The 10675-nt window shown below is 51.8% G+C and overlaps 1 protein-coding gene and 1 pseudogene across 1 annotated transcript; one reads left to right on the forward strand and one right to left on the reverse strand.

Moving 5' to 3' along the window:
- The first annotated feature begins 539 nt into the window (after positions 1-539).
- On the forward strand, positions 540-2927 carry LOC123133216 (protein NRT1/ PTR FAMILY 6.3-like; annotated as a pseudogene).
- A 2176-nt stretch (positions 2928-5103) lies between these two features.
- Positions 5104-9169, reverse strand: LOC123051806 (protein NRT1/ PTR FAMILY 6.3). Its single transcript, XM_044474788.1, has 4 exons — positions 8909-9169; positions 8576-8793; positions 7916-8496; positions 5104-6105 (listed from the first exon to the last, which is right to left on the reverse strand). Exons 1-4 carry the CDS (start codon positions 9045-9047, stop codon positions 5256-5258), a joined length of 1788 nt encoding a protein of 595 aa, XP_044330723.1. The 5' UTR covers positions 9048-9169; the 3' UTR covers positions 5104-5255.
- Positions 9170-10675: the final 1506 nt, after the last annotated feature.

Consider the following 10675-nt stretch of genomic DNA (forward strand, 5'->3'; position numbering starts at 1 on the left):
AGCCATTTTTTTTATTTTTTGCGAGAATAACTTCGGATCTATTCATCAAGTGGCAAGGTAGTACAAAAAACACTAGAAATAAAAAATTGCATCTATGTCCGTAGACCACCTAGCGACGACTACTAGCATTAGAGTGAGCCAGTAGCCAATTTTGACAGACAGTACAACCAATGCCTAATTGTTCGTCAAAAATATAAATCTTAAATGGCCGGACGTCAGTGAAATTACATGCACTTTTTATCCTCCACTAAATTTGATAGACGAGCCAGTCAACAACAGGTGAAATCAGAGGCACTTTGATAGAGCAGGATGGAAGGAACTCAGGGAGGAGATACTGATTCCCCCACATAATGCACTTGTTTACAATAAACTAAGAGATCGAGACTCACCACCACCTAGCTCAGCAAGCAAAGGTGGGAGGAGGATCTCTCCGATCCCGGGCAACCCGAATCCCGATGCAAAGATCCACCACCGTTCGGCTATAAAACGGCACGCCTGAGGACCACCACTGCCATCACCACCACCACCTTCCCTTCGAGCTCGAGCCTAGCTATAGCGCGCGCCACCTGTCCCGGCTGCTGGTGCTGGGTTGATCCTGCGCCATTCCGGCAGCAAGCGCGCGAGAGAGGGACTAGCCCTAGCTTGGTGACCATGGGCTCGGTGCTGCCGGAGATCGCCGCGGAGGGCAAGGGCATCCTCACGGACGCCTGGGACAGCAAGGGCCGTCCCGCGGCCCGCTCCACCACCGGCGGGTGGGGATGCGCTGCCATGATCCTAGGCGCGGAGCTGTTCGAGCGGATGACGACGCTGGGCATCGCGGTGAACCTGGTGCCGTACATGACCGGCACCATGCACCTCGGCAGCGCCGCAGCCGCCAACACAGTCACCAACTTCATCGGCACCTCCTTCATGCTCTGCCTCCTCGGCGGCTTCGTCGCCGACACCTACCTCGGCCGCTACCTCACCATCGCCGTCTTCTCCGCCGTCCAAGCCACCGTTTCGATGGATGCAGGGTGTGATGGTACTGACAATCTCGACGGTTGCGCCGGGGCTGCGCCCGGCGACGTGCGGGGACGCGACGGGGCAGAGCCCCGACTGCGTTCCGGCGAACGGCACGCAGCTCGGGGTGCTGTACCTGGGGCTGTACATGACGGCGCTGGGGACAGGCGGGCTCAAGTCGAGCGTGTCCGGGTTCGGGTCGGACCAGTTCGACGAGTCCGACGACGGCGAGCGCAAGAAGATGATGCGCTTCTTCAACTGGTTCTACTTCTTCGTCAGCATCGGCGCGCTGCTCGCCGTCACCGTGCTGGTGTACGTGCAGGACAACATCGGCCGCCGCTGGGGATACGGCATCTGCGCCGTCGGCATCCTCTGCGGGCTCGGCGTGTTCCTGTGCGGCACCAAGATGTACCGGTTCAAGAAGCTCGTCGGGAGCCCGCTGACACAGGTCGCCGCCGTGACGACCGCCGCGTGGAGCAAGCGCACCTTGCCGCTTCCGTCCGACCCGAGCATGCTCTACGACGTCGACGATGCGGCCGCCGCCGGTGAGGACCTCAAGGGCAAGCAGAAGCTGCCCCACAGCAAGGAATGCCGGTAAGTACTTTATTAATCACTAGGCAGTCTCCTATCAACACTGACAAACTAAGCAGCAGAGAAATACGTCGTCCACTACCTCCATTTTATTATCCGGGAGCTCATCATCTAGTCTACGGCAACATTTGCATGTCTACCACTACTAGTCATATTCTTGTGTGGACCAACACGTAGTCTGCTACGATATGTTGGCTGTCATCATGACATGGACATGATATGTAGAGCGACATTGTGCATAGCCAATGGCACTAATTTCAAGTTTGCAACTAGTACTAGTCAAATTTGAACCTCACACAAATGTGTACTTCTGTTGTGTTGATATTCAGTTTAGTGATGAAACTAATGGGATGTACATATATGCAGATTCCTAGACCATGCGGCCATCATCGACCGGGCAGAGGCGGCGTCGCCGGCGGAGGCGAGCAAGTGGGCGCTGTGCACGCGGACGGACGTGGAGGAGGTGAAGCAGGTGGTGCGCATGCTGCCGATCTGGGCGACCACCATCATGTTCTGGACCATCCACGCGCAGATGACCACCTTCGCCGTCGAGCAGGCCTCCCTCATGGACCGCGGCATCGGCGGCTCGGGGTTCCTCATCCCGGCGGGCTCCCTCACCGTCTTTCTCATCGGCTCCATCCTCCTCACCGTGCCCCTCTACGACCGCCTCATCTCGCCCGTGGCCCGCCGCATCACGGGCAATCCGCACGGCCTCTCCCCGCTCCAGCGCGTCTTCGTCGGCCTCTTCCTGTCCATCGTCGGCATGGCCGCGGCGGCGATCGTCGAGCGCCACCGCCTCACGTCGTCCACTCACGGGGTCACGCTCACGGTGTTCCTGCTCATGCCGCAGTTTCTGCTCGTCGGCGCCGGCGAGGCGTTCACGTACATGGGCCAGCTAGACTTCTTCCTGCGAGAGTGCCCCAAGGGGATGAAGACCATGAGCACGGGGCTATTCCTCAGCACCTGCGCGCTCGGCTTCTTCTTCAGCACGGTCACAGTAACCATCGTGCACAAGGTCACCGGCCACGGGCCACGGGGCAGCGGCGGCTGGCTCGCCGACAACCTCGACCAGGGGAGGCTCGACTACTTCTACTGGTTGCTCGCCGTCATGAGCGCCATCAATATCATCTTTTTCACGATGGCGGCAAGGGGCTACGTGTACAAGGAGAAGCGCTTGGCCGATGCCGGCATCGAGCTCGCCGACGAGGAGGCCATGATCGTCGGTCACTGATCGATGCATGCTACTTGCGGTTCTTCTTTTTCTCGTTTCTCTGGTGTGTATTGACTTGTTTTTGTGTGTATTCGGTGGCGTATGCATAATGTATATTGGCAAGGTATACCCATACATACAGTTTGTTTGTACATGTGGGTACGTTTTCTTTTCCTTTCATTAAACGGGTTTGCTATTTCTCAATAGACTGAGAAATAGGTATAGCTCAATCGATGCTATAGCCTTCATATTATGCGTGTCATGCTAATTTTTGTTTTTTAGTTTTTGGTCCTTGTTTCTCTTTTCTACTCTCTCCGTTGACAAATATAAGATGTTTTAAATATTTTAATATAAAATACATACCGGCTGAAATGAGCCAACGAACTCACCAAAACGTGTCTATATATATTCGATTCAAAAAAATAGGTTAAAACATCTTACAGTTATGAACGTCGGATGTTGTAGCCTTCGGATTATGCACATGGCGCTAATTTTTTACGGTTCTTGTTTTTCTTTTCTACTCTTTCTGTTTCAAAATAAATGTCGTTGTTTTAGTTCAAATTAAACTTTCCTCACTATGCTAAACAATAGCTCTAACTGAGTCAAATTCCACAATTTCTGAGAATGATATGTTTTTTATTTTCCACTATGAAAACTTCTCCCAATCCCTAGTCTTTTCTTTTCAGACTTACCTGGTTTTGGTTGATCACCCACATTCATTCATTGTGAGTTCTGTTGTGGAATCAAACCATAGAGCTAGTGCAATTGAGATCTAGAGTCTCGTGCGTGAAACTAAAGAGAATTTTCAGTCCTCTGCTCTACCAAACAAAACCTAAAAGGACACTTTAAACTTGATTTGCCACAGCTAGACTGAAAACACTGCTTGTCATGGGCACATACGCTAATATCTTTTTTTGACCCGGTAATCCGCGTCGTGGTTTTAGTATTGTTTTTTGAGGAAGACGATTTGATCCCTAGGTTCTCTTTCATAACATGAATTTTCATGTCTTCATTAACGAAAGTTAAATGAGTCTTGCACTGCCTCATAGAATAGTTTTTGGACATTGCCCTCTTAGCTACATGTTGTATGGACACCCTGATTCAAGTAGTAGACTTGTCACTGGTAGTCATGTATTTTCTAAAATTATGACATGCTTTCACTCGATATTCTTTTGGTGATATGACATGCCCGTTGATTATGAGGTGTATGTGGTGAGTTGTCAATCTCAAATCTATTGGCTCAGTCTCTTGGAGTTACTCATATGTGTGTGCGCACGTATATTCACATATGTGTGTGCGCACGCATGCGTGGGTGTGCACACACATGTCAAGATGGTGCTTCTCAAAAAAGCTAGATGTTAGCACCCGGTAGACAGTTCGGAGTTTCCAGCCAAGGGGGCTATGCTTTTCTTTTTGGGAAATGCTTCTCCTCACTCGAAAGATAACTGGGTTTCGTCCGCTGCCTCTGTTGCATGACGCATGTTCATGTAGGGGCCCACCTAATACTATAACACACAACCTTATCCTAGCAAATGTGGCTATCCACACGTTTCCCCTTCATCGAGTCTTCTTCTTCCTTGGAAACCCCCCTTCAATTTCTTCTCATCACTAGCCACGCGCCACACGTTGGATGTCACGAGACACTACCACGGTTGATGCCATCATTGACCAAGCAGGTGACCATGAAACATTGACCAACACTATCGTCGAGGTGTGTCAGTGTTGCACCACAACTTCCTGCCATTTAGGCATAGGCTGTGCCGCCACGCCCTCCAACGACAGAGTCTGCATGGCGGTGTCGCGACTGCAACGGTGATGGGGTTGTGACTGCAATGGTAGTGGTTTTGCGACTATAAGCCCCGGGAGGGGGGGGGGGTCTTGTGAGTGCGAGGTTGTGGTGTTTTTACGCGGCAACGACTGAAACGGTGGCCGTGTTTGCGCGGATGACTGCAACAACGATGAAATTGTGACCGCAATGGTTTTAGAATTTGGTGTTTTGCAACCGGGGCTATGTTTCTGAGACATTTGTGTTGTTGCAATAGTATGTAACAGGGGCCAATGTGTTTTGAAACATGTGTGATGTTACAATGGCGGCCACGATGCACTTTTGCAACATTGGTCTTGTTTCAAAGGATAAAAACGGTTCAAGAAAGATTGCAACAATTCTCCTGCTTCAGAGAATCAAGCGCAACACTAGCCTTGTTGCAAAAGCTGGCCTTCAGGCTGGAGAGACCAGACGGCTATTCGAGAATGCATCTGACGGCTACCGAGGCGGTGGATCTATTTAGATTATCACCCGGCCGACAGCGCTGCCCTTTCTTTTCTTTTTTTCAAGATTAAATTTCGTTTTGCATATTTATAATTGGTGGGTTGGCATACGTACGTGACAAAGAAAACAAAAACAAAAAAGAGCTACACGTGTATACACGGACACATGCATGCAGCACGGGCAGCCTCAGTGACCGACGATCATGGCCTCCTCGTCAGCGAGTTCTATGCCGGCATCGGCCATGCGTTTCTCCTTGTACACGTAGCCCCTGGCGGCGATCGTGAAGAAGACAATATTGATCGCGCTCATGACGGCGAGCAACCAGTAGAAGTAGTCGAGCCTCCCCTGGTCGATGTTGTTGGCGAGCCAGCCGTCGTTGCTCCCGTGGCCGGTGACCTTGTGCACGATGGTGACTATGAGCGTGCTGAAGAAAAAGCCGAGCGCGCAGGTGCTGAGGAACAGCCCCGTGCTCATGGTCTTCATCCCCTTGGGGCACTCGCGCAGGAAGAAGTCGAGCTGCCCCATGTACGTGAACGCCTCGCCGGCCCCGACGAGCAGGAACTGGGGCATGAGCAGGAACACCGTGAGCGTGACGCCGTCGGCGGACTCGGTGAGGCGGTACCGCTCGACGAGCGCGGCGGCGGCCATCCCGGCGATGGACAGGAAGAGGCCGACGAAGACGCGCTGGAGCGGGGAGAGGCCGTGCGGGTTGCCGGTGACGCGGCGGGCCACGGGGGCCACGAGGCGGTCGTAGAGGGGCACGGTGAGGAGGATGGAGCCGATGAGGAAGACGGTGAGCGAGCCCGCCGGGATGAGGAACCCCGAGCCGCCGATGGCGCGGTTCATGACGGACGCCTGCTCCACGGCGAAGGTGGTCATCTGCGCGTGGATGGTCCAGAACATGATGGTGGTGGCCCAGATTGGAAGCATGCGCACCACCTGCTTCACCTCCTCCACGTCCGTCCGCGTGCACAGCGTCCAGCTGCTCGCCGCCGCGGGCGACTCCCGGTCGACGACGGCTGCGTGGTCGAGGAATCTGCATTCGCACATCAAAAGCCATTAGCCAGTGTACATCAGTAGCGATTTAACAATGCCAGTTACTGAAGTAGTACTAATTGAGTGAGTCCACTGCGTTTTTAATTGAATCTTTGGGCTGACGAGATGCGTCCCGTTAAAACTGAGTCTACTTCTCGCGCGTCGATCTCCGTCCCGATTACTCCAGTACGTAGTACGTACGCGACTCGTGAGCACAAGCACACGAGACATATGATATGATATGATAATGCCCTTGGGACGATGCCAGGAGCCACTACTGGAACGTGTGCAAGCGTGTGGTAGAGCACTGCACCAAGTCACCAGCTATCTCGCACAAAAGTCGATGCTGATGCACGGAATCTTGCCAGTCTTGGAGGAGGTGTTCTCAGTGGAGTGACCTTTGGGCGTGGCAGCGAGCCCGTGAGCCGTGAGCCTGAGCAAAGCTGCATATTGTCATGTGGCTGGGCAGTGCCACCTGTGGGAGTTGGGCAGGCAACTGGCCGGCCACGAAAACTTACAAGGAACTAGCTCGCGACCACTCCACTTGGCTTTGGATCGGTCGATCTCGGCCGAACCCAAAAACGCGATGCATTGCACGTTTCTCTCGCAGGGAAGCTGCGAGATGCCTCTCACATAAAAGCAGTGGCTGTGGGCTGTGGCTGTTTCTTGCGCCGAAACTTTCCCTAAATTGACCCATCGAAGTTTCTATGTAACTTTCCGACTAAAAAAATATCACGGTTAGAATTGTACCAAATCAATGACAATTAAGATGAATCGGAGTGGGTACAAGTTTTTTGCTGGTATATACAGTAGTACTCACTCCGATCCAAAATGAGTGTCGTGGTTTTAGTTTAAATTTGTAATAAAACTACCACACTTATTTTTGGATTGGAGGGAGTAATTTTTTTCCGGGTATTTTTTTTTCTAGCTAGCTTGTTAGCGATTCGTGGCCGGTCACGTAGCCTGCCTTATCTGATACGGCGAGCGGGGAACGTATCCGGCTGACAGCTACACGCTTGGACGTTGGAACTGAATATCTCATTTAAATCCCATCGATTAATCCCGGCTAGCTAGATTTCCGCAATACGCGATAGATGTGGCACGATCCATGGGGCCATGGCCGTGCACTGTCGCTCTACACTACACATCGTGTCCATGTCACGTATTAGTCACCGTGGGCCGGTGCCAACTCAATCGATCGCGTGCCCAAATTGTTAATAATTGGCAGGCCGGGCTTCGCCGCGACACACTACTGTACGTGTTGGCCCACACATGCGTGACATGAATGTACAGTAGATAGCCCAACACTAGCTTTGCTTGACACTTGCTTACAATCACTGGACACTGGACCATTGCCTAGTGTCCATTCTAGCTAGCTATTTCTGAACTAAGATTCAGGAAGTACTGTACTGTTCGGACTTGTATAAGCTAGATACGTGAAGCATTGCTACAACCCTTTTTTAGCCAAAACAAATGGGCCTGCATGTGTTGTGACCGGCTAGAGAGAGAGAGAGGGAGGCAGAGAGTTGTTTTGGTAAATGAAGAGACATTTATTTTATTTGTGGACAATGGGTAGGGATGTGAATGTCGCGCTGGGCCATGCTAGTACCACCAATGATGAGCTCCCTGGCTGGATACTCAAATCTCAGTTTAATCCCATTTAAAGTAATGGGAGTATCAGACAACCTGGCCTGATACAACTTTGTCAGACGATTCATCTCCTAGAACTCGTCTAGCAGGTTAATTAGTTGTTAAAGCAGCAGACTAGGCAATTTAGGTACGAGGAGCGATGCTCTTGAGCGAATGCTTACCGGCACTCCTTGCTGTGGGGGAGCTTCAGCTTGCCCTTGAGGTCCTCGCCGGCGGCGGCCTTGTCGTCCACGTCGTAGAGCATGCTCGGGTCGGACGGCAGCGGCAGGGAGCGCTTCCTCCATGCCGCGGCCGTCACGGTGGCGACCTGCGTCAGCGGGCTGCCCACGAGCTTCTTGAACCGGTACTTCCGGGTGCCGGACAGGAACACGCCCAGCCCGCAGAGGATGCCCACGGCGACGACGCCGTAGCCCCACCGGCGGCCGACGTTGTCCTGCACGTACACCAGCACGGTGACGGCCAGCAGCGCGCCGATGCTCACGAAGAAGTAGAACCAGTTGAAGAAGCGCATCATCATCTTGCGCTCGCCGTCGTCGGACTCGTCGAACTGGTCCGACCCGAACCCGGACACGCTCGACTTGAGCCCGCCTGTCCCCAGCGCCGTCATGTACAGCCCCAGGTACAGCACGCCGAGCTGCGTCCCGTTCGCCGGCACGCAGTCGGGGCTCTGCCCCGTCGCGTCCCCGCACGCCGCCGGCCGCAGCCCCGGCGCCACCGTCGAGATCGTCAGTATCATCACGCCCTGCATCGATGTAGCTATGCAGGTCAGTACGGGGACAGATCCTAGGCGTGCAACTGTGGGTTATGTGCAAGTCACGTACGGTGGCTTGGACGGCGGAGAAGACGGCGATGGTGAGGTAGCGGCCGAGGTAGGAGTCGGCGATGAAGCCGCCGAGGAGGCAGAGCATGAAGGAGGTGCCGATGAAGTTGGTGACGGTGTTGGCGGAGGCGGCGCTGCCGAGGTGCATGGTGCCGGTCATGTACGGCACCAGGTTCACCGCGATGCCCAGCGTCGTCATCCGCTCGAACAGCTCCGCGCCTTCACCAAAACCAAGATCTCAGTTCTCCATTCGTCCCACACCCACACGATCGATCGAACAGCATCCCACGAAGCGGCCATGCAGCAAAACGACAGGGGCGCTCGTAAGATATACCTAGGATCATGGCGGCGCATCCCCACCCGCCGGTGGTGGCGCGGGCCGCGGGGCGGCCCTTGTAGTCCCAGGCGTCTGTCAGGGCGGCGCCCTGCTTGCCGGCCTCCGCCACGGTCTCCGGCAGCGCTTCCGAGCCCATCTCTGCCTCAAGATCAAGCCTCTCACGTGCTCGTGATGACAGGATCGAGCGAGCGGCCGGGGGGACAGGGAGTGCGGTGACGAGGAAGCTCGGGCTCGAGGGGGAGGTGATCAAGGATGCTGGTGGAGTGGTCCTGCGGGGTTGAGGGGCTTCTTTTATAGCGGGAAGCCGGTGGATCTCTGCCTCGGGATTCGGGCTGCATCTCACCTTTGCTTTCGTTGACGAGCTAAGTGTGATTAGTTTGTGGTTAATTAGTCGTTGTCTCCTTCTGCCACAAAAATAGCCACCGTATCCTGCCTCCCAGGGTTCTTTTTCACATGACTCTGGCACTCGTTAATTAATCGCTCAATTATTGGCTAGCTTGTTTTTTTTAACACAGTTCAGATGTAAGCGCTCATACATACAAGCGCATCGTCGAAAATTCTGAAATAATGCAAACACCAGAACTTAAACCCTGGTGGGCTGGGGATATCACTGCCCCTCTAACCATCCAACCACAGGTTGGTTTGCTTGTTCTATTTTCTTTAAAAAAAGGTTTTTATCATTCATTTCACTACTACTCTGAATTGTGTACCGCTACTCTGATTTGGCACTAAGAAATTTAACTGTTAAAAAATATCATTGCTTCGTTAGGCCATGTACAATGTACCAACATGTCAGCTCTTCCTCTATCTCACTACAATAAAGTTTGGGTCCCATTTGATCCCAACATTGTTCTTATTTTTCTGTAAAATTATTCGCTTGCTTACTCCTGACAAGTGGGGTCACACTTATCATTGTGAGAAAGAGAGAGGTGACATGTGGGTCTAGAGGTATTTTTGTCATATAACATGGTCAACTGGTTTGACTTGACAATAAGAATGCCTAATGATATTTTTGAGCAAACATCTAATGAAATGATGGCATTTTTAAAATATTTAATAGCATTGTTGAGCAAGCATCTCATGGAACGATGACATTGAGCAGTTGTAACTTTAATGACAAAAATGAGTAATGAGACGTAACTAGTGGTATAAATGATAAAAATCCAAAAAAGAAAGCATGTTTTATTTTCCAAGAAGCTCAAACAAATCAGATCGGGAGTAGGCTATTGGCTGAGCAGGCGCCCGGGGAGCTAGCCTACCGGGACGAGATGACAAAAAATATATTTTCTTAAGGCATAGTTAGTAGTAGAGTCAACAATGACGAAAATTTCATTTTAGAGCTCGAGCTATATGGAGCTCGTTTTTGTAAAACATTCAAAACTAATGTTTCAGTTCTTAAAAAAAAATCCAGTGTCATACAGACGTATACTGCATGCCTGCAAAAATTCACAACGAAATACATTGACATGCGGGCTACACAAAAAAGACAAATAGTTGACATTGGAAACGGCGAACAGTGTGTACTGTTCATTTAGAAAACCAACGATTTTTTTGGTAGCCCCCGAATCAATGTCTTTTCTGATGAAACTATACAGAAGTGTAGTACACATTCATATGTCGGTGTGGAATTTTTTTCAGAATTTTTTGTAACTTTGAAACGTGAATTTTGAATGAAAAATGGGCTCCATGTAGCCCGAGCACCAACGCTTCACTCCAACAATAGGCCCTATCTGTAGTACCCCCCCTTCGGTTTGGTTTATAAAT

This window comes from Triticum aestivum, chromosome 1A, assembly GCF_018294505.1.
Source record: "Triticum aestivum cultivar Chinese Spring chromosome 1A, IWGSC CS RefSeq v2.1, whole genome shotgun sequence".
Classification (NCBI taxonomy): domain Eukaryota; kingdom Viridiplantae; phylum Streptophyta; class Magnoliopsida; order Poales; family Poaceae; genus Triticum; species Triticum aestivum.